The sequence below is a fragment of the Primulina huaijiensis genome, chromosome 6 (assembly GCF_012295235.1).
Source record: "Primulina huaijiensis isolate GDHJ02 chromosome 6, ASM1229523v2, whole genome shotgun sequence".
Classification (NCBI taxonomy): Eukaryota; Viridiplantae; Streptophyta; class Magnoliopsida; order Lamiales; family Gesneriaceae; genus Primulina; species Primulina huaijiensis.
Window position 1 is genome coordinate 23,239,949 of NC_133311.1, and position 23,848 is coordinate 23,263,796.

Genomic DNA, 23,848 nt, shown 5'->3' on the forward strand with positions numbered 1-23,848 from the left:
CAAGCTCGAGCTTTTCGCGAGCTTCGTAATTTCAAGACAAATCGAGCTCGAACATGATGATAAAAGGTCGAATCGAGCTCGAGTCTCTATCCATATTAAACGAGATAAGCTCAAACTTGATACTATTTGACTTATTTTGGATCATTTAGATCCGTACATAATTGTGACATAAAGGAAAATTCAGCAGATGAGGACAATAAGGGAAACATTATTTACTACAACCTAAAAAAATTGAATTTTATCAAACGATGTTCATGTTATAATCAGAAAATATTTAGTGCTCCAATTCATATAATTTGTTTTAAATAGGGTTTAACTTAATTAGCCTGGTAAAGGTTCATGTCAATAAACATAATTATATTTTTATACAATACAAAAAAAAAAACAAATAAAGATACTCGTGCGATAAATGACATCCAACTTTAGTCTGTACTAACTTACTCTATCGATTTAAAGAACTCATATGAGTTAGTCTACTTTCCATCTAGAGTAATTCTCTAGACAACCCCTAATATTTTAATTAAAAAAATGACACCATATATTGATTATCCGAGGACTAAATTATCACATCATTAAAGAATAAACACTTGAAGTGTAGCGTTAAAAAATCATGTATATGTATAGCAAGAACATACATTTTTGAATAAATACAGTTGTCCTGATTCAAACTTTCAATAATTGAAGAAAAACGGAAAAAAGTAATCTTAAATTCAAACAAATGTAAACCAATACGACGTCGAATGTCATTGGACTCTCTCCTCATTCCGAATTTCGAAGTTTAATAAATGTCACGAGATTTATTTCAGTTGGTTAATGTTTCGTTCAACCGTCAGGTGACCTAACTTTTGAAGAGGATCCGATGGGATCTTAAGTACACGATTTAAATTTATAATCTATTCAGCATAAATCTAAAGTTTCTTTTTGTTGATTCGTGGTAAACTCTCGGATTAATCATGTCTTATCTTGTAAACCAAAACTTACTCGAAAAAACATTGATAAGCTAAATCCCATTAGCGGAACACTCCCGAGGACGTGAGGAATCGAATCAACGCTGAGAAAAGGGGAGAAATATTTGATGTAAACTTACATGGGATTTACTTGAAAGCAAATATAGTGCATGTTCACATTATCTTCAATTACAACCACTCAATAGCACGCATCATCATATGACTAAAGTCGTCAGTCAAATAAAGTAGGAATTTTCAAGAAAAAAATAATAATAACATTTCGAATCTCTAGCCTAACTTCTTTTTCACACACTAAGTTTAGGATACTTGTTTTCTTAATATGCCATTAGATGTAGTTGGCTCTATTCTCTTCATTTGCATCCCATGTTTATGGGCATCATCATCCTCGTACACATAAGCGAATCCACCATGTCGGGTCAGATCCATACCCGCCAACTCATCTTCCTCCGAGATCCGAAGAAGCTTAAACTTATGTAGGATGTAGAACAATGGGCCCATCGTTACACTGACCCACCCAATTATCACCAAAATCTGAATGATATGGGCACCCAAAAGCTTCCCACCCCCACCCATGAACAACCCGTATGGCCGATCCGGTTTACCCGGGTACACCTCATTCACATATTTCTTGGTGGCAAACAAAGCCGTGAAGATAATCCCCCAAGCGCCGCAGCCTCCATGCAGCTGTGCCGCCTCCAATGGGTCGTCGTATCTCACCTTCTCAGCCAGCTTGTTGCACCCTATCAACACCCACGCCGCCACGAAGCCGCATATCACGGCCGCCCAGGGCTCGACCACAGAGCAACCAGCGGTAATCGCAGCGAATCCGCCCAGCAGCCCGTTGCATACATCTGTGACGTTCCAGTGCCCGGAAAGAAGACGTTTGCCGAACAAGGTGGTTAGCGCGGCGGTGCAGCCAGCTAGAGTGGTGGTCACCGCCGTCCGCCCGACCGCCGACCACTGTCCGTAGTAGCTTCCACTCGTGTACGCGCCCAGGATCTTGGTGAACGAACCAGGGTTAAATCCGTACCAGCCGAACCATAACAAGAACGTACCCAGCACAACCAACGTGGCACTGTGCCCACGTAGAGCCACGGCCCGACCCGTATGATCAAACCGTCCGATTCTAGGGCCTTCGATCAATGCTCCATATAGACCCGCAAGGCCTCCAACCATGTGAACGACGCCAGACCCGGCGAAATCAATCACTCCGGTTCCGAACAATAGGTTTCCCGTGTTACCGGCGCTGGCCCATCCGTCGGTAGACCAAAACCAGTGGGAGACAACCGGATAAACGAATCCCGTGAGGAATGAAGAGTAGATCAGATAAGCCACGAACTGGGTCCTCTCGGCTATGGAGCCGCTGGTTATTCCGGCCGCGGCTATGGCGAAAGCCCATTGGTAGAGGAAGAAACTGTAATCGAATAGGGATGACGGCATCTCCTTCAAGCCGAAGAAATGGCGGCCGATGAATCCGTTAGATGGCGAGCCAAAAGCAAAGGCAAAGCCGAACACGTAATAGAATATACCACCGGCGGCTGCGTCGAGGACGTTTGTGAGCATTATGTTCATGGTGTTCTTGGCTCGGACGGAACCGGCGCAGAGCATGGCGAATCCGAGCTGCATGGAGAAGACGAGATAGGCGGAGAAGAGGAGGTACGTGGAATCCACGGCATAGGAGGTGTCGATAAATTTGTCTGAAACAGCTGAGAATTGGTCGCAGATGTAATCAGCTACGGCTGCGGCGCCGGTTACGTTGGCACCGAATAGCGGCGCCAGTTGATCCGCTGAGCAGATCAGGGATGCCATGGTTGGGCGTGGCAGCTAGGAGAAGACAATAGGGCAGGAAACTAGAGAGAAGATTCAGTGCAGAGATGAAGAGATGCTGTTAGATCCAGATTTATACAGGAGGAGCAAAAGACGCCTGTGAAGTTTGACTTTTCTTTATGGTTAAAAATTACCTGCCATTGATCGCCAGTTTTTCCATTTTTATATAAAATAAAATAAATCTTGCCACAATAATGATTAGACTGCTGGGCAAAATGGTCATTTCAAAAAATGAACGACTTAAAATTTTGACCCCTTTAATTTTTGTGGGGGCGGGGGAGGAAATTCCCCTGAAAAGGGGAGTGTGTTTATTTTAATTTAGGAAAATAATAATAATTTGTGATACGGTAGATTCTCCTCGGTGGTTAGATTCTTGCGGTGATTCTACGTTCAAGTTAAAACCAATAATCTAAGATTCATACAAAATAACAGGGCAACACCAATAATAATAAAGATTCGAATCTTTTTTTCCCAAAAACTTCACGGGTCGTATTTTATGAGACAGATCTCTTATTTGGATCATCCGTGAAAAATATTACTTTTTATATTAATAATATCTCTTATTTGGGTCATCCATTAAAAAATATTATTTTTTATTGTGAATATCGGCAGGATTAACCCGTCTCACAGATAAATATTCGTGAGATCATCTCACAAGAGACCTACTCTTTTTTTTTTCTCTTCTTTCAAGATCCACATTCAATGGGGTTTATTTTAACAATTATTAAAAAAACTAATTATACATTCCAAAATATCATGTCATCACATTCAATACATGAATATCATCAAAAATGATATTCACACATATGTCAAAACAATATTTACATATGCGTCCATACTTATTGTATAAAAGATCAAATTATTATATATATATATGTGTGTGTGTGTGTGTTCGTTTGAAGAAATTTTTGGACGACAAGTAAAGAAAGCATTCTAGAAGCTTTAAAGTTTGTTGAATTGACTTTCATTTACTGGAGGAATCAATGGGAACATAAAGAAGAGACGTAGGAAAAAAACATTTGAAAGAAAAAGTGAACGCATAATTGCTTGGAAATTAAACCAAAAGTGCCTTTTAATTTTTAAATACTGCAATGATGCACGAATTCGTCCAATCCTACTATGTATTGTTCCATTATCAATTAATCGAGTAAAGTCATAAAAAAATCGTTCGTTATTTATAATTCATCTTGTACCTATATTTTAAATTTCGAATAATATCTTATTCAAGACTCAATTATAATATACATAATATTTGATTGAAAACAAGAATCATAAACTAACATTTCAATGTGTAAGTTAATATTTTAATCATGAATATATGCGAATAAAGAACCTGATATAACCCGGGTAAAAAGGGAGGAGTCGGGTGAGATACTCGCCCGAGTATACAATCAGAATATAAAAAGAAATATGAGTCGGACGTTAGGACTTAAAAAATTTCTTCCATCAATTAAAAGTGAATTCAAGTAGAAAGATTAATACCACCGAATGAAAACTGAAGCAAATTTAATAGAATTATTAATTAGTCGAAGATACGCATGGATTATGAATTTGTATACAATTCAACGCGCTTTTATTAGGTATATATACGGAAATGATTGGTCCCAACGTCGTTTTTTAATGTATATATAGTAGATGTCAATCTATTCTTTTTAAATATTCAGTTTGACAAATATAGATTTAATGGAGGAATAAGTTATATTTTTTTAGAAGAATTATTATAAAAATGTTAGAATAATTTTTTTTAATATTAAATTTAACCGGAAAATTCATTCAAACCAGTGATAGAGACACATACGCTATGTGTTAGGTAAATTTCGAATTTTGGAACACAAAAATTGATATGAAATCGTTTCATATTTTAATTTTATAATACAGATCTCCGACCTGATCAAAGAGAAAATAATTTTTTGTCACGTCAAAAATATTATTTTTTATCGATCGAACATATGAACCAGGTCGACCCAACTAACGGATTGTCGGTTTTTCCATAAATTTTTTTAATTAATATTTGCATTTAATTTAGTTGAAATACGATGGATATTATATGTAAATTTAGTTTGACATCTACAGATCGATCAAATTGGTTACTATAAATTAATCAAATTTAATATATAGTGTAGATTTATTATTTTATTTCCATTGAATGTACCCACATATGCTTATACTTAATTATCTGATTTTACATTATTTAATACTCGTGAACATTTCACTTTCTTTTGACAATCACAATTTTGTGTTGCAAAAGAATTTTTCACGGCATATTTGTGGGAAGAAAGCGATTGCTTCCGCCGTACATAGCGTGTTCTTTAAAGGACGTACGTAGGTGCATTCCTCCATAGTCAACTACATTACATAAATATATAAGCAACAAAGCAAGAGGCAACGGCGAAATCAAACTGACTTTCACCCACAATTTTCAATTAAAAAGACAAGTCAATTGCAGATACAATGTACCCAAACAATCATTTAATGATGGGTTGCTTTTTTAAAATATTAATTTGAATCCAACATACACTGGATAGTAGACATCCAAGGGTGAAATTTAATGTAAATAATTGCCAGACAAAGATATACTCGATATGAAACAAACCAAAAATACAAAGTTAAAATATTTCTTTCAAAGAGGACTCAATATAAAAGTTTTCTTTCCTTCAAAATAAACAAACAAACAAAAATCTCATCTTCTACTTTGTATTAAATATTAAACAACCGTCAAAAATGATTATCACATTAAAAATTTTAATTTACCTGGAGCATGGCTACATTACCATATTATATCATCCGAACAAGAATGACCAAACCAATAACAGCAATGAAACAAAATGTTGTGTTCAAAACAAATTTCCATACTTGCTATAAATCCGTATTGTTGGTTATGCTAACTTCCCTGCTTTAGCTTTCTCCTCTGCTTTCGTCTTTGCTCGTGCATACCTGGTTAGCACAGAAATGCCAAGGTTGAGCTCAAGAGAATAGTGATGATCACAATAAAGGAATAAAAGAATGACATGGACCGTGCTGGTGGAGAAAAAATGCAAGAAGGAAAGATGGAAATACGTTTTTTCATCTCTTTCCTCTTTTTTCTCAAGTCGTTCATACTCTTGTGCTTTTCTGCGATCTCTTTAAGATCCAAGCTCGCCTGAAAACATCAATGTAGAGACCGGGATTTGAGTCAAGCAAGAAATGGCTCGCTACAACAAGAAATATCGACATAAGATAATAAAAAATAATCACTTGATTTTTAGTTCTCACTGTAAGAATAGCAATCAGTGACATGCATACACAAGGAGCAACAATGAAATTTCGGACAAAATTATTTGTTCGTGTATTAGAACTATGAGATACAAGTCCCTAAATTAGTATATCAGTTTCTTCAAACTCCAACGTGAATTCTGCAGGATAGTACTATACACATGGAAGCATAATACCTCTTTGCTTGCGCTCTTCAATGCCTGAAGTGGCTCCACGCAATCCTGACCTATGACCACCAACTGCCTCTTATTCTGGACAATATTACTTGGACCACAAATTTTCTGTCTAGCTAATTCTTCAAATTGATGTTGAAGAAGTGGTGAGACACCAGCCTGGAAACAGTTGACATCAGTTTGTGGAACATTGAAAAGTTTCATGCAAGAGAAGCGAGTGAGCATTAGCATGCTTTCTTCATCAAATGCTGCTAATCAATATGATCAAAAGTTCGATGGTAAACCTGACATAAGGATGCACATCTTAATTATTGGTGGATGTATTACCATATAATTTCTTTCAAGGAAAGAAATTTGTTTTTAGAATTTTCTCCATAAAGCATTGTTCAAGAATTGGCATCATCATAATTGCCAAAACACACATGTTCGATTAAAACTTGGCACTGTCAATTAATCTCTCAAACAATTTACTCGCATCCAATACTTAAAGACATTTCCAATGACATGTATAGGACGTTGCAGAGTATTCGGACGAACAACACAAATATAGAAAAAATCGGTCTTTTTCATACGTCAAAGGTGCCTATACCTCGTAATTTGTACAAGTCACTCTACTCAAGTCCAGTTTCCCCCGTTCCTTTATTTTTGGTTGGATTATACAATGAACAAATTCCTCAAAAAAGGAAGCACTGGCATTCTCCACAGCGCCCATATAATGAACATTGACAAGAAAAACAAAAGAAGAAAGCAAATAAATGACACAAACCATTTTTCAAATCAAGGGCTCCCCTTCACAGTTTGTAAGTTAATCCAAATGCGACGAAATATGTCCACATGTATTTATACCACAAAAGTCTGTGTTTCAGAGTACACGTAATTACCCCAGCCAAAAATCGCTTTGCAAATGTTTTAGGTTGCAATGGTCTCGAAAGCAGAGAGTTGAGCTCCTGCAGTTTAACACGAGATGACTAGGTCACAAAATATACCACGAAATTCTGCTCTGTTTCATCTTTAAGATGTAACACGGGAAAAATTCCAATTGAACATGGGATAACATCTCTTATTTAATCACATACTTGCTGCATCTTCTTAAGCTGATTTGATGTGGCTTTCTTTTGTCTGTATTTCTTCATTCTTTCATCCTCGCTGTCATTATCATCCAAAAGCAGTTCAATTGATTCAGCATTNTGTTTCAGAGTACACGTAATTACCCCAGCCAAAAATCGCTTTGCAAATGTTTTAGGTTGCAATGGTCTCGAAAGCAGAGAGTTGAGCTCCTGCAGTTTAACACGAGATGACTAGGTCACAAAATATACCACGAAATTCTGCTCTGTTTCATCTTTAAGATGTAACACGGGAAAAATTCCAATTGAACATGGGATAACATCTCTTATTTAATCACATACTTGCTGCAACTTCTTAAGCTGATTTGATGTGGCTTTCTTTTGTCTGTATTTCTTCATTCTTTCATCCTCGCTGTCATTATCATCCAAAAGCAGTTCAATTGATTCAGCATTTCGCTCCAACCAACTTTTCTCTGCCTTCTCCTGCAGGATAAAACTTTTGAGCAATCAAGCAATCCATTATCCCCATAAAATGATGCCAGTGTAAAGCTGATCACACAGTTCTAGAGGATGACCCATGATACCATAGTAGTTATCTAGCAATTTCAGAAAATTCCAGGTGTTGGAATGGGTTGATAAGGGGACAAATCCTGTACGTTTTTTAGACAGCACATATGAAACTAAATGTTAGTATGGGCAGATATGGGCAGGAATAATCACATATACTCCAGGATAAGAAAAGCCACTGGCTTTGTTCAGAATCAGAAAATTTAAAAATGTCCACTATTCGAGCAACTCCAATGTTCAGTGACCCCCTCGTTAAAATCAAAGAAATTCCACATTACCTGGGAATCCTTCCGCGCAATTTTGTCTATTTTCTGTGCAAGAGATGATCGCTTCATAATTTCTGGCATGTATGACACTTCAATAGGAAAACGCTGAAAACTTTCCTGTAAAACACGCATTCCAAATAAAGTTCCATGTAAATTAAACTCACAGAAACTGCATTTTAGAACAATATTTGGCATAGCCCCATCATAAACATTAACACAAAGACCAACACAAGTCAGGGAACTAAATAAACAGAGACATGCAATAATTGAAAACGTACGTCATTACAAATCACCGTGCAAAGTGCAAACTACCTAACATAGTCTATCCACACAAAAATAGTACAAAACCTATTACAAATTTCAAGATGCTGCTCTCGTAGATAAGCTCAACAGAAGGAAGACGGTGCATGCATTGACAAATGCCAACAAACAACAGCAAATGAGATAAAGTATCACAGACACTAAGCCTGGTACCATGTTATGCAGCAAAAGCTCGGATAGCATGACCACATAGCAGTGGGAGGAAGATATCTTATCAAAGGTTGGGGTCAGGCATCAACCCAGAGAAGATAAATGGACAACTTCTATGTATGTGTAGAAGTCCAATCACATGTTCATGTACAAACCCCCAGAGATAATTGGAAAACCAGGTTGTCATGATACATGCACTGCCCATCCAAATTTTTAACTGCATTCTTTCATATTTAATTTAAGTCGTAAGTAATACTAAGCTTACCTTACAGTTATTCTTATGTTTGAAAACTATAAATAACCGATTACCTTTGAAAATGACTTGCACAGAGCTGCGAATTTCGATGCATCACTTGGTGATATTAGAACAATGATGCAACCATCAGTAAAAGCTCTAGCTGTTCTTCCACATCTATGGACGTATACCTATTAGAGAAATATGATTCTGCTCAATAATTGCATCGGTTTAAACTTTAAAGCAAATCAGAAATAATATTTGGTGCAAATTTACTTCAGCTGAAAGTGGAAGCTGATAATGAATAACAGTTCGAACACCAGGAATATCAAGTCCTCGTGCCGCAGCATCAGTAGCAACAAGTATGCTATGTTCATTTGCACGGAAACGATCAACTGCCTGAATCGGTCACAAGTCATGAGAAACCAAAATGTAAGTGACAGAAGGGAAAATGGCAAATTCAATAAAAAAATTTAGAAAATAAAAATATGGTTCTAACAACATAGCTGAGACAACCATAGAGGCAGAAAATAACATTAAGTTTTTGTTTCATCTGTTCTTCTTTTTGGACGCGCTTAATGTCTTACTCTATATAATTAAGTTTCTTTTTATAATTATTGCAAATGTTTTTATATAGAATTTTGTCAACCAGGCATTTTAAACTGGTCTAAGGCAATCTTATTAATTGCTCTGAGTAGTGAAGACATGGATTAAATGCATTATTTGTATTCTCACTTCAACAAAACACATGGGCCTTTAACTCCTAGCAAAGCCAACATAATCTGCTATTTTTCTTCATTTTATAAGTTGTTTTTGCTTTCAATGGCACTATTACATGGAAGTGGCCCACTTAGCCAATAAATAAATATAAGGCCATCTATCAGTGTTTCAAAATGTCTTAATCTATCTAGTTTCAGGGAACTGAGTGATAGGGGGTGCATTATACAGTTAGCCGACCAACCAAACAATGCGGTTCAGTTCAGATTAAAGAAGCAAATTGTTCCATAACAGCCAATGTTAATATAAGACACTTCCATTTCTTAAATTGACTGCTGACTTTGGAACAACTTTATATTACTCATGGAACCCAGTGATTGACCTAAGATGGAAACGTTTTTACAACCACTAAACTAGCAAAAAGGAAATGGACAATGTTGACAATAAGGACATAATATTATAGAATAATACAAAACAAGTAAGATTAAGAAAAAAATTCATCTCACAAATTCACAACTACCAGAAGACGAACGAAGCCAGACAGTGGTCAAGTAGTTGAACAAATAACCAACCTTTAATCGTGCTCGCTGCTGCATCTCTGAATGAAGGGTCCAAACATTGACGTCGAGGATACGCAAGAGTGAAGAAATGCGACGTAATGCCGATATTGAAGTGCAGAAGACAATTGCGCGACCTTGTCCATGAATACTCAAAATGTAATATAAGTAGGCATCCTTTTCTTCTTCCCTGCATCTGTAACTCACAGATAAGCCATTTCCAGCAAGATGGCAAAAATAACCAAATACGAGGAATGGACCAAGCAACTTAAGAACGCATGTAAAAGAAGAAGCCTGGTAAAAACAAGAACCATGCGTCGTAATAACAAATGGGATATTGACCCTGACATGGAAATTGCAATCTAAATACATGATTCCAATTAAGGAAAACAATATGCCAGATATTCAAAAAACAGGTACGACTAAGTTAGAAATATAATAAAATCCAACTGAGGAAGAAACATACTCGACTACGGATTCCATGAGCTTATTTGCCAAAATGGAGGTATTTGTAAGATCTACTATTGCAGTGTTTGCCCTCATTCCTGCTCTCTCTGAAAGGGTTTCCATTGAATTAAGGTCTTCTTTTTTTGAATTCAAAGATCCACGTTTTAATTTCTTCCGAAAATCAGCAGATAGAGCAAGAGTTGCAGAAAACACAAAGGTTTGCCTTTTCTTTCTTTGGAAGCTCGAAAATGTCATGCAGCTCTGGGTATTCTGAGACTGATTCTCAGTTGATTCCCTGTTCGTGGGAAGCATATCAACAATGGATTGTAACTCACGAAAATGGCCACTTTCTATCATGCGGTCAGCCTCATCTAAAACAAAAAATGACAAGGAGTGCAGCTGCAACAATAAAAATGTAAGTCACTACTATTCTTGTTTAAGGAGGAATATGAAATATCATTCTGACGCAAGCACAAAAGTTTTTATCCCAGAAATATAAGAAGCTAACCTTGTTGACTTTATATGCCAACCTTTATGAATTCCATCAGATCACAATGGTTTTCATAGTTAGGTTAACTTCATTACCAAGCTTTTGTAACTCAAAGTTTCAATTAATATACAAACAGTTGCCATGAAAAGCAACAAATGCAGATATTAAAATAATATAAAAGTGGATATCACAAGCCAATTGTCTTATGCATCAATTGTGGGGTCACAAAAGACAATGCTTTTGTAACTCAAAGCTTCAATTAATATACAAACAGTTGTCACGAAAGGTAACAAATGCAGATATTAAAATAATATAAAAATGGATATCGCAAGCCAATTGTCTTATGCATCAATTGTAGGTCACAAAAGACAACAGTTGAAATGACTCAGAAAGAAGGAACTTTTTCTCATTTCCAGAGCAGAAAATGTTTCATTATATCACTGACTGATGGTAAGAATACTATCTTTCAACTGTAAGTCAGAGCATCCTCAGTGGATATACATAGCAGCAAATTCGCGTAATAGCATTATAGCACTTGATGAAAAAAAGTTGTACATGACAATAGGCGAAACAAATTGTGGACTGAAAATAAGCAATTAGATTCAAGACAATGATGGTTGATCATAAGTCACAACACAATCAAACAAACTCCTACACAGTGAACTAAAAAATCATCAATCTAACCTCCACAAGATGAATCTCTCCCCCAGACATAAGCTCCCATAGTCTCCCAGGAGTTCCAACAACAATTTCAGGCCTTGCTTTTAGAAGTCTTTCTTGCTTCTCTGTTGACATTCCACCAACAATAGGAACAACCCTAAATATAGTTCCCCTTGCTACTTCCTTGATATGATCAGTGACCTTGAGAATAGGACATCATGTAAATTGCTGGACAACAGATTTGTACACGATTTTTCCAGAATTCATAAAGAGAACCAAACAAGCAATCACAAGTACCTGAAGAGCAAGCTCTCTCGTGGGGGTAACAATCAGAGCACGCATAACACTGCGTGGAGCAATTCTCTCATTGGCTTCTCCTTTTTCCTCCAAGAGCCTTTCCACTTTTTCTTGTTCTTCAAGAAGCCGCTGTAAAATTGGCAAACCAAAGGCAAGTGTCTTTCCTGATCCTGTCTCTGCAGCCCCAATTACATCCTGTCGAGTGAACTGACCACTGTTAACGATACAACATTTGTTGACACCTTCCAATGAAATGCCAAAATTCGATGAAATTTCGCACCTTGCCTTGATGAGCAGCAACAGGAATACAAGCTTTCTGTATTGGTGTAGGCTCCTTGAATTTGAGCTTGTATATTGCTTTCATTATTAAGGGATGAAGTCTCAATTCATTCCACGAGGAATATTCATCTTCATCAACTGAATCCTCTTCAAAATTATCCTTTCCAGCACTAGCTGAGTTCAAATTTGCATGTTGTGGATTGAAATCCATAATATCACAAAACCAAAAGTTCATCATAATATTACAAGAATTATGGTTTCGGCATCTGATAATTTTTTTAATGAAGTAGCAACTAAAATCCTTGAGATAAAAAACGATGCAGTGCTTGTTAACCTTAAAGTTCTTTAAAATGTAGATGATTCAGAAGACACGAACCCAAGTTCAGAAAAAGTTTGAAATTGAAATACTTGGTAGATTTCATCAACCTAAGTCATCCTAGGATCAGATAGCACCGATAAATCATAAACTGTCGGACCATCAATGTTGTATGCAATGGTATGAAAAACACGCGACATCATAATTACAGTAAATAAAAAGTACAGGTACTTGAGTACAGAAGTAAACACCAACCAGCTGTTTTTTCCATAGCTTCATATTCTCTGTCATTTTTCTGATCCTCAATTTTCATTTTCTTCACATTCTTCTTCGTTTTTCCCAGTTTTCCTTGCCCTTTACCATCCTCCTGTTTGACTCCATCAGTTTTTCCATCAGGTTCACCAACAGTCTCGCCATCAAACATAGTATCATCATTTCTTTCACTATTTTTTCTCTTATTTCTTTTCCTTTTATCACTTACCCGTTTCTTCACATTTCCCAATTCGATCTTTGGAATTTCCAACCCATATTCTGATTCATCAATCTCTTCAAGAGCAAGAAATCCTGCACTCGTTATCAATAGTTATAAACATCAAGTTTTCATCATTACACCATGATTATGGTTATCACTCCCTCGTTGCACAAAGAGCCAAATTTTCAAAAGTCAGTTAATTTATTTTCACAAACTAATTCGAGGGCTTTCTAAGTTCCATCCTATAAAAACTGCACAAGATTTAATCTTTAATACAGTAGCGTGTTTGACAAAAATGAACAACCAAACACTAAAAAATCGAGAAGGATACCGGAGGAAAAAATCATATCAACCAGCAGCCTCAAATAAAACGAACTGATATACCAGCGATACAATTTACTAAACCAAGGCTACAGTTTTCATAACACTGAACTTGAGACTAATGTAAAAAAAAAATATAAAATCTAAGAAAAAGGGTGAAACCAATGAAATACCTCCCTCAAGCTCGTTGGAACCGATGAAGAGAGAGAAAAGATCGTCGTTGCCATCGTTACTCTCTGGAAGAGAGGAATTCCATGGAAGAGAGTTCAAACGTTCCGATTTGTGGTCCGAATCCATCAGGCGTTTTTTCTTCGAGCTCCGCTTGGCTTTCTTTTCGTCGGGAGATTCGGACACCATTGCAGAACGGCGAAACCAGGAACACAATGGAACAGAACAGAGATTTAAGGATGTGTGTGAGATTTCAATGATGTATGATTTTTGGGCTATAGTACTGTTGGATATGGAGGCAGGGCCCAATCTATTAGATAGTTTTAGCCCATCATTTAGGACNTATATATATATATATATATATATTCATTAAATAATAATATTGTAAAAATTTGATTAAAAAGTATAAAACTATGATTTGCGTAAATCAAATAGTTTAAGAAGGATTCAAAACTTATCTATATTTTAGAGCAGCTAGTTATGTCCCACGGCTTCCATCAAGGCTCGGGTCCAAGAACAATTAACATTTGTAAAAAATCTTTGTAAAAAATCAAATTAATCACACCAACTAATTCAAAATATAAATTGTTTTCTTCTTCTGTAGATTAATTGGTAATATGTCTAATGTTTAATTTTTTTTTTTTTAAAAGAAAATCCAATCAAATCTTTTGATATTCTTAAAAATTAAAACCTTTTTTATGAAAATAATTTGAGGTTGCTTCTTGTCGATGCTGACAGTATCCGAGTTATCGCTTCCTCCTCGACCTTCGTAGTCCCCATAATCCAAGAACAATGCGTTGTTCTCTCTTCTCATCTTCATCACAGTTTTCTTCTCTAAGAACAGCAATTACGAACCCTAACCAATTCTACACCTCACTCTACTGTACCCTCATCCACCTTTTCCTCCGCTGCAGCCGCCTCACGGATGCCATTTTAGCGTTCTCGGACATGCGGGATCGCAAATTCACACCCGAAATCGGCTCCTGGAACCGCCTCCTGCACCACTTTAACTCCACGGGATTGATTCGACAGGTAATGCTTATCTATCAAGAACTTCTTTCGAGTGGGGTGGGCCCCAATGTCGTTTCCAAGAATATACTCATTCACTCCCTTTGTAAAGCAGGGGAACTTGATGGGGCCCTTCATTTGCTGAGAAATAACGAGGGTTCTGATGATTTTGTGACTGATCGTGTCAGTTACAATACTGTGATCTGGGGCTTTTGTAAACATGGGTTTGTGGAAATGGGACTTGGGTTGGTGTCTGAGATGGTTAAGACTGGTGTGGATTGTGATAATTTTACTTGTAATACATTAAGTAAAGGGTTTTGTGAAAAGGGTATGTTAGAAAATGCTAGATTGATCCTGAACATGTGTAATGATGTAAATAGGAATATAAAAGTTTATAGAGATATTGTAAGTTTTAATACTTTGATAAAAGCATATTGTGAGGCCGGAGTGGTTAGTCCTAGATTTCAATTGATGGATAGCATGATAAAAACTGGCGTGTTACCTGATATTGTTACTTATAATACACTGATCCATGAGTTTTGTAAAAGAAGGGATTTTGATCATGCCAAAAGTATGATGAATGAACTCTTAGCTAGCTCTGATTTGAAGGTTAGTGATGGTGAGAAAAAGGGGATCATGTTTGAAGGAGTATGTCTGATACCGGATCAAATCACATGCACTAGTTTGATTGGTGAATGTTGTAAAAATTACAGGATTGAGGAAGCATTATGTGAATACAAAGAAATGATTGCAAGTGGGATTGACCCTGATGTAGTTACATATAGTTGTGTTATATACGGGCTTCTTAAGACTGGAAGGTTGGTTGAGGCAAAATCACTTTTTAATGAGATGGTAAGGGCTGGTGTGGACCCGAACCATGTTACTTATACAGTTCTTGTTGATTCTTTCTTTAAAAATGGTTATACGAAGGCTGCATTTAACTTGCAAAGTCAAATGGTGACTCGAGGAATTTCATTTGATGTGGTGGTGTTTACTGCACTAATCGATGGACTGTTTAAGTCTGGAAAGTTTAGAGAAGCGGAGGATATGTTTAATATTCTTTTGGAGTCTAATGTCTTTCCGAACATTGTCACCTATTCAGCGTTGATTGATGGCCGCTGTAAATTAGGTGATATGAAGGGTGCGGTGTCTGCACTGCAGGAAATGCAAGAGATAAACATTCTTCCAAATGTCGTCACTTATTCCTCAGTAATTAACGGCTATGTGAAAATTGGAATTCTTGAAGCTGCCATTGATGTCTTGTATACCATGGTTAGTCAAAATGTTATACCAAATTCCTTCATCTATGGCACACTAATAGATGGCTGTCTCAAAGCCGGTAAAAAGGAAGTCGCTCAAGGTCTGTACGAGGACATGAAATTCAGAGGTGTGGATGAGAATATTTTTATACTTGATGCTTTTATGAACAATTTGAAGGAGGAGGGAAGGATGGGTGAGGCAGAGACGTTGTACAGAGATTGGGTATCAAGAGGATTAGAGCCAGACCGTGTTAATTATGCATCTCTCATGGACGTTCTTTTCAAAGCAGGAAAAGTGTCTCATGCTCTTGAATTGGTTGAAGAAGGCATAGCCAAAAACATTGTGTTTGATACTACTGCATATAATGTTTTGCTTAATGGATTGATTAAACTAGGCCAATATGATGTGCAATCTATATATACTGGAATGCAGCAGTTTGGTTTCTCTCCAGACCATGCTACGTTTAACACCTTAGTCAAGGCATATTGCAGAGAAGGGAGACTAGAAAAAGCTGTCCAGCTTCTGAATGAAATGAAAGTTTATGGTTTAAGTCCTAATGAAATAACTTGTAATATTTTGGTTCAAGGCTTTTGTGATTCCAATAAAGTCAATGATTCGTTGGAGTTATTGAACGAGCTGTCTATTTCTGGGTTTTGTCCCGGTGCATTTACTCACAAACTTTTAGTCAATGCTGCTTCAAAGTCTAAAAGGGTCGATACTATCATGATGACTCACAATAGCCTCTTGAACATGGGACTTATCTTGAATCGGACAGTTTATAACACTTTAATAACCGTTCTGTGTGGTCTAAAGTTGACAAGAAAAGCAGCATCTGTATTGGAGGAGATGAGAAAATCCGGCTTTCCAGCGGATACAGTAACTTACAATGCTCTGATTAAAGGATATTGCAGAAACTTTCATTTAGAGAAGGCAATTGACATGTATTCTCAAATGAAATCTGAAGGAGTTTCTCCTAATATCTCAACATATAACATTCTCTTAGGTGGGTTTTCCATGACTGGATCGACGCATAAAGTACAAGAAATTCTTTCAGAAATGAATGATTCGGGCTTTCTTCCAAATGCCACAACGTATGACATTTTGGTATCCGGCCATGGGAAGATTGGTGACAAGAAAGAATCTATAAGGCTTTATTGTGAGATGATAACCAAAGGTTTTATTCCTCGAACCAGTACATATAACTTGCTCATCAACAACTTTTCGAAAGCGGGGAAGATGAAGCAAGCCATGGAGCTTATGAACGAAATGCAAATTCGAGGAGTGCTCCCAAATTCCTCGACATATGACATACTTATAACTGGATGGTGCGAGCTATCATATCTAGAAAAGTCGATGAAGAAATCTTGTCAGGCGTGGGCTAGAAGGTTGTTCAAAGAGATGAGCGATAAATTTCTTACTCCAAATGAAAGTACTATATATCACCTTAGTACTGTTCTTGCAAGACCTGGGAGAGTGGCTGATGCTCAAAGAGTACTGAATAAACTGTATAAAACTAAGAGAAATTGACATATTATCCCATTCGAGTCTTATTGATTTTTGGTTGTATTCAGTTGTTACATATGCCATTGTCGGTGGCGCCACCTGGTGACCTAATTAAATTATTTTTTATACTTTTTTAAAAAAATATCTTTCTTTTTTTTCCCGTAGAAATATAATAAACTGTCTTTTTAAATAAAATTTCGAGTTCCCACTTCCCCACAAATGAGCATACTATTGATGATGGTGGGAGGCCACTAGCTTGTTCTTTCTTCTATCATTACTGTGCTATTGGGGTAAAAAAAACGGCACGTGTTTGAATTGAATTTTCTCTTGGAATCTTCGAATGATTCACACCATTTATTATGTCAAAAAAAAAAACTTACTTTAAAGTAATTAAGCGAGTATATATAAAACTCAACGAAATGTGTACTCTCTTGAAGCAAATAGATAGTGAAAATAATTTTTGAATATTTACTTGTTTAATTTTGAGTTTTGTCTATTAATTATTCATAGTTTAATTTTGTTATGTTAACTTTTAATTGTTGGTCATTTTGATCTATTTGTTGATGTCACATCAGACGAGTCAACATTTTCAGATGACATCGATATTTTCCGATGTCATATCATCATTCCAACGAAATAAAACTAAATAAACAAATTTAAATGTATCAAAATCAAACTTTCAAACTTTGTAAAACTAAAATATGAAAAATTCATGGACTAAAAATATTATTTTTCTAGTAGATGGATCAGCAGCATGGATCTCTTGTGAAGATAGATTGCATCTATATAATTGAAAGCTTATTGTTATATATATCTATATTATACGTTAAGGTATTCATAACCTCATTCAAATTTTTTTTTTATGATCATCACTCTACCACATCAATGGCACATAAAAAAAAAAGCATCACGCGTCTCTCTTGCAATCATAAAAAATTTCAAATAACTTTTTATTGACCTCACAGCCAAATTAAATCTCTTAATAAAAATTCTACTTATTTAAAATATTAATTACAATTTTTATTACAGCTGATGAACTAAGCATCAGAAATTGTTATTCTTCTCATTCTCATTTCAGGAACCAATGTGTTCTATATTACATGAAGGTAATGACGGTAACTACTAACTACTTCACTAACTAACTAACCAAAATGTTAACTGACTCTAATAGCTCCCCCTCAAGATGTACTGTAAATATTTTGTACAGACATCTTGGACATCAAATGGGAGAGAATAGGTAGGGAGAGTGGCTTGGTGAACATGTCCGCAAGCTGGAGCTGTGAGCGAATAGGTAAAAGCTTAATGGATCCTTCCTTGATTTTATCACGAATGAAGTGACAATCAATCTCAATATGCTTGGTACGTTCGTGGAACATAGGATTGTTGGCAAGATGAATGGCGGATCGATTATCACAGAATATGGTGGCTGGTGTGGATAGATTGATGTGAAGATCCTTGAGTAGTTGAGTGAGCCATAATACTTCACTGGTTGTAGTGGCCAATGCCCTGTACTCTGCCTCAGTGGAAGACCTGGAAATCGTCATTTGCTTTTTAGTTTTCCAAGAGATTAATGCGGCACCAAGGAAGACACAAAAGCCCGTGGTTGATTTTCTGGTATCGGGGCAGTTTGCCCAATCAGCATCTGAAAAAGCCCGTAAATGTATGACAAAGGTTGCTGGAAAGAAAATCCCTTGACCCGGGTTAGCTTTGAGGTATCTTAGAACTTGGTGTGCTGCATGTAAGTGGGTGGTCCGTGGCTTAGACACAAATTGACTAAGTTTGTGGACAGCGAACATGATGTATGGTCTTGATAGCGTTAAGTATAAGAGACGTACGATGAGTCGTCGATATTGTGTGATGTCTGTAAGTGGATCTCTATCAAGAGAAGTGAGGCAAGTATGTGGTGTCATGGGTACTGTTGCTGGTTTACAAGATAGTAAACTGGTATCTTCAAGTAATTGTAGTGTATAGTGTCGTTGAGAGAGGGAAATTCCTTTTGATGATCTTGCGATTTCCAGACCAAGGAAATATGTAAGATCACCTAGATCCTTAAGTTTAAATCTGCTTTGAATAGCAGATTTTAGCTCTTGAATGAGAGTGGTTGATGGCCCTGCTATGATGATATCGTCAACATATACGAGGAGAGCTAAGAAAGAATGACCCTTGCCTCGAGTGAACAAGGTATGATCGGATGAAGACCATAAAGGGATTTGTGAAGTTTACAAACAAGTTGTATACCTTCTGGTCGATGCTTGGCATGAGGATGAAGACCAAGAGGGAGGTCCATGTAAACCTCTTCAGAAAGATCGCCATTTAAGAAAGCATTGTTAATATCAAGTTGGACAAGAATCCAATTTTGACTAGCTGCCAAGGCAAGAAGAACTTTGACAGTAGCAAGCTTTGCAACTAGAGAGAAAGTTTCGAAAAAGTCCACACCTTCTTGTTGTGTATAGCCCTTAGCAACCAATCTAGCCTTATGTCTATCTATTGAGCCATCATATTTGTATTTCACTTTGTAAACCCAACGACAACCAATGGGTTGTTTACCTGTGGAAAGTGGAACTACTGACCATGTGTTGTTTGCTTTCAAGGCATCAAGTTCTTCTTTCATTGCTGTACGCCAAGAGTCAAATTTGATAGCTTGGTGGTAGAATTGGGGTTCAGATTGAGAGGAAACATTGAGCACAAAGTTTTTATGAGATGAAGATAGGGAGTCATAAGATATGTAATGATCTAGAGGGTATGCACTGGCCGAAGAAGGCGGGGAATTGTATTTTATCATATGACAGTGGTAATCTTGTAAATAAGAAGGTGGGCGAGACGTCCTTGAGGAGTTGCGAGTGATGGTTAGGGGTAATGATACAGGGGATGGGCCTTCAGAATTATCATTTGCATCTGTATCTACTACTTCAGTTGGCATATTTGGTAGGTTAATGTTTTCAGATGATTGATGAAAATGTTCATATTGGGCATTGAGAGGGTCTTGGACTTGGGTGTCAACAGGAGCAAGTTTAGGAAGGACAGTAGATGGGAATGGGTCAATGATTTCTGTTGCATAAGGTATATAGGAAAAAGGAAAGATTGACTCATGGAAGTGTACATCCCGTGAGATAAAAATTTCCTTAGTCCTCATATCTATCAGCTTGTATCCTTTCATGCCTGGTGGATATCCTAAAAAAGCACATATGCGTGCCCTTGGCATAAACTTGTCACGATGTGTTGCTAGTGTAGAGGCAAATACAAGACACCCGAATACTCGGAGGTGTGTATAATCAACTTGTTTCTGATATAGAAGCTCATACGACGACTTATTTTGAGTGGTTGGAGAAGGAACTCGATTCAATAGGTAAGTAGCTGTCATGATGCAATCACTCCATAAATCAAGAGGCACATGTGCCTGAAAGAATAACGATCGAGCTACATTAAGTAGGTGTTGATGTTTTCTTTCAACCACCGAGTTTTGTTGAGGCGTTTCAACACATGAAAATTGATGTAAGATTCCTTTATCCTGAAAGAGTTCTGTGAAGACAAGTTCTTTGGCATTGTCGGTTCGAAAAACCTTAATTCTTCTATTGAATTGTGTCTCAATCATGTTGCAGAATCTGGTGACAATACTTAAGGCCTCGGATTTATGTTGCATGAGAAAAATCCATGTGAATCGTGTGCAGTCATCGACTAGAGTCAGAAAATACCTTTGTTTATTTACTGTGGCAACATGATATGGCCCCCATGTGTCACAATGCACAAGATCAAATGCATGGGAGGATTTGTTATTAAGCGAAACAAAAGGTAACCGTCTTTGTTTTGCTATCGGACATATTGAGCAAGGTGTATCACCAGATGTATCAACCTTATCAAAAGGAATATGTGTTTTCAAACTTTGTAGTACTTTCAGTGATGGATGTCCCAGACGGTTGTGCCAAGTCTGTGTTCCCACTAGATTAATTGAAGCCTCTGAGCGGATTGAGTTAGCATCGAGAACATACAGACCTTCTATTCTTTTACCCTTGCCAATCATCCTCTTTGTTGCCATATCCTGAATTATGAATGAGTGACAGTAGAAACTGATCACATTTTGTGTTGTGGCAAGAAAAGAGTTGACAGACAGCAAGTTAAATCTAAAATCTGGTATATAAAGGACGTCCAACAGAATGAGAGAGTCTCCCAGTCTAACATCACCATAGAATCGAACATCCACATATGCATTGTTAGGTAGCATTACTCTTGAGTTTTCTGCTGCCTTAAGGAAAGTAAAGGCACTTGCATTTGAGCAAATGTGTCTAGAGGCACCCGAATCAACTATCCAACAAGTATCAGACTTCAATGCATTTGGGATTGAAATGGATAGACAAGTACCTGAAATAGCTGGGTGTTTGTCATTCTCATGTTGCTCATCTTTCTTGTCAGCTGTAGAAAGCTGCTGAATCATCATGGCCATAAGTTGTTCTATTTGACTCTTGTCGAGATTTTGAAAAACATTCGAGTTTGTACCCATATTCTTGGCCTGCATTTCAGAATGATAAATTTGGTCATTCCCTTGATTGACAAGAGCAGCATAGCCTTTGTTCCCTTGCTTGTTTCTGGTCTTGAATCCAGGTGGATAGCCATGTATTTTGTAGCAAGTTTCAATCGTAAAGCCATGAATGTTGCAATGAGTGCAGAACGGTCTGCCTTTTGGAAATCTTGGTGGTGGTCGAGTGTTGACATGTGACTGAGTTTGTTCATTCTTGATTGCAAATGCCATGTTACGGCTTGGTGCATCCATGGAGCTTTGATTGGCAATGGCTCTCTGTATTTCTTCTTGAACCACCAGAGCAAACACTCGGCTGATGGGTGGCAGGGGATCAAGAAGTAGAACTTGACTTCTAATGTGATTAAAAGAATCATTCAGCCCCATAAGAAAAATCATGGTATAATCCATTTGAACATATGTTTCAAAGTTCTTGACTCCATCACAACTGCACTTCCCGCAGCTACACATGGGTCGAAAGTGATTCAATTCTTCCCAAAGAGCCTTGATTTTGGTAAAGTAAACACTGACCGGATCTTGACCTTGTTTGAGAGTGATCAGGTCCCTACGCAATTGAAAAATTCTTGGGCCATTTCTTTGTTGAAATCGATCTTGAAGATCATTCCAGATCTCTTTTGCTGATTCCGCAAATAAAACGCTTGCCGATATATCTTTGGACACTGAGTTTAACAGCCAAGAGATGACTATATTGTTGTTTCTGGCCCATGCATTGAGCAAACTCACTTCAGAATCTGATGGCTTGGAAATCGATCCGTCAACGAATCCCAATTTGTTCTTAACAGAAAGGGCAATCCGCATTGCTCTACTCCACGATGCAAAGTTATCTCCAGTGAGCGGTTGAGAAACCAATACGAGCCCTGGATTATCGGAATGGTGCAGAAAAAAAGGGCTCGAAGGATCATCAATTACCGATCGTGATGCTAAATTCCATGCAGATGGATTTGTGTTCGCCATGAATATGAATTTCTACAAATTTGAAATGACTTCGGGATTGAGATAGTTGAAGAAACAATCTGAGAAGATGACTTCAGAATTGTACCACCGACCAGTCTCGCGACTGAAACTCAGAGATTACCGCGTGAAAGAGAGCTTTGATACCATATTACAACTGATGAACTAAGCATCAGAAATTGTTATTCTTCTCATTCTCATTTCAGGAACCAATGTGTTCTATATTACATGAAGGTAATGACGGTAACTACTAACTACTTCACTAACTAACTAACCAAAATGTTAACTGACTCTAATAGCTCCCCCTCAAGATGTACTGTAAATATTTTGTACAGACATCTTGGACATCAAATGGGAGAGAATAGGTAGGGAGAGTGGCTTGGTGAACATGTCCGCAAGCTGGAGCTGTGAGCGAATAGGTAAAAGCTTAATGGATCCTTCCTTGATTTTATCACGAATGAAGTGACAATCAATCTCAATATGCTTGGTACGTTCGTGGAACATAGGATTGTTGGCAAGATGAATGGCGGATCGATTATCACAGAATATGGTGGCTGGTGTGGATAGATTGATGTGAAGATCCTTGAGTAGTTGAGTGAGCCATAATACTTCACTGGTTGTAGTGGCCAATGCCCTGTACTCTGCCTCAGTGGAAGACCTGGAAATCGTCATTTGCTTTTTAGTTTTCCAAGAGATTAATGCGGCACCAAGGAAGACACAAAAGCCCGTGGTTGATTTTCTGGTATCGGGGCAGTTTGCCCAATCAGCATCTGAAAAAGCCCGTAAATGTATGACAAAGGTTGCTGGAAAGAAAATCCCTTGACCCGGGTTAGCTTTGAGGTATCTTAGAACTTGGTGTGCTGCATGTAAGTGGGTGGTCCGTGGCTTAGACACAAATTGACTAAGTTTGTGGACAGCGAACATGATGTATGGTCTTGATAGCGTTAAGTATAAGAGACGTACGATGAGTCGTCGATATTGTGTGATGTCTGTAAGTGGATCTCTATCAAGAGAAGTGAGGCAAGTATGTGGTGTCATGGGTACTGTT

General features: G+C 37.4%; 3 protein-coding genes across 5 annotated transcripts; 1 reads left to right on the forward strand and 2 right to left on the reverse strand.

Moving 5' to 3' along the window:
- Positions 1-1,093: 1,093 nt before the first annotated feature.
- On the reverse strand, positions 1,094-2,891 carry LOC140978518 (ammonium transporter 1 member 1). Its single transcript, XM_073443649.1, has one exon. It carries the CDS (start codon positions 2,775-2,777, stop codon positions 1,266-1,268), a length of 1,512 nt encoding a protein of 503 aa, XP_073299750.1. The 5' UTR covers positions 2,778-2,891; the 3' UTR covers positions 1,094-1,265.
- A 2,569-nt stretch (positions 2,892-5,460) lies between these two features.
- Positions 5,461-13,787, reverse strand: LOC140978520 (DEAD-box ATP-dependent RNA helicase 13). 2 transcript variants are annotated; one of them, XM_073443650.1, is made up of 15 exons: positions 13,553-13,787; positions 12,842-13,150; positions 12,272-12,444; positions 11,992-12,186; positions 11,719-11,895; positions 10,564-10,943; positions 10,113-10,293; positions 9,100-9,222; positions 8,898-9,014; positions 8,130-8,234; positions 7,627-7,767; positions 7,102-7,167; positions 6,224-6,379; positions 5,853-5,934; positions 5,461-5,729 (listed from the first exon to the last, which is right to left on the reverse strand). In XM_073443650.1, exons 1-15 carry the CDS (start codon positions 13,734-13,736, stop codon positions 5,677-5,679), a joined length of 2,442 nt encoding a protein of 813 aa, XP_073299751.1. In that variant the 5' UTR covers positions 13,737-13,787; the 3' UTR covers positions 5,461-5,676. The 2 variants fall into 2 exon arrangements, with proteins under 2 accessions (XP_073299751.1, XP_073299752.1); XM_073443651.1 differs by lacking the exon at positions 7,102-7,167 and adding an exon at positions 7,432-7,497.
- A 458-nt stretch (positions 13,788-14,245) lies between these two features.
- LOC140978521 (uncharacterized) lies at positions 14,246-17,394 on the forward strand. 2 transcript variants are annotated; one of them, XM_073443653.1, is made up of 2 exons: positions 14,357-14,579; positions 14,671-17,394. In XM_073443653.1, exon 2 carries the CDS (start codon positions 14,790-14,792, stop codon positions 17,340-17,342), a length of 2,553 nt encoding a protein of 850 aa, XP_073299754.1. In that variant the 5' UTR covers positions 14,357-14,579; positions 14,671-14,789; the 3' UTR covers positions 17,343-17,394. The 2 variants fall into 2 exon arrangements, with proteins under 2 accessions (XP_073299753.1, XP_073299754.1); XM_073443652.1 differs by having other exon boundaries at positions 14,246-17,394.
- The last annotated feature ends 6,454 nt before the right edge of the window (positions 17,395-23,848 follow it).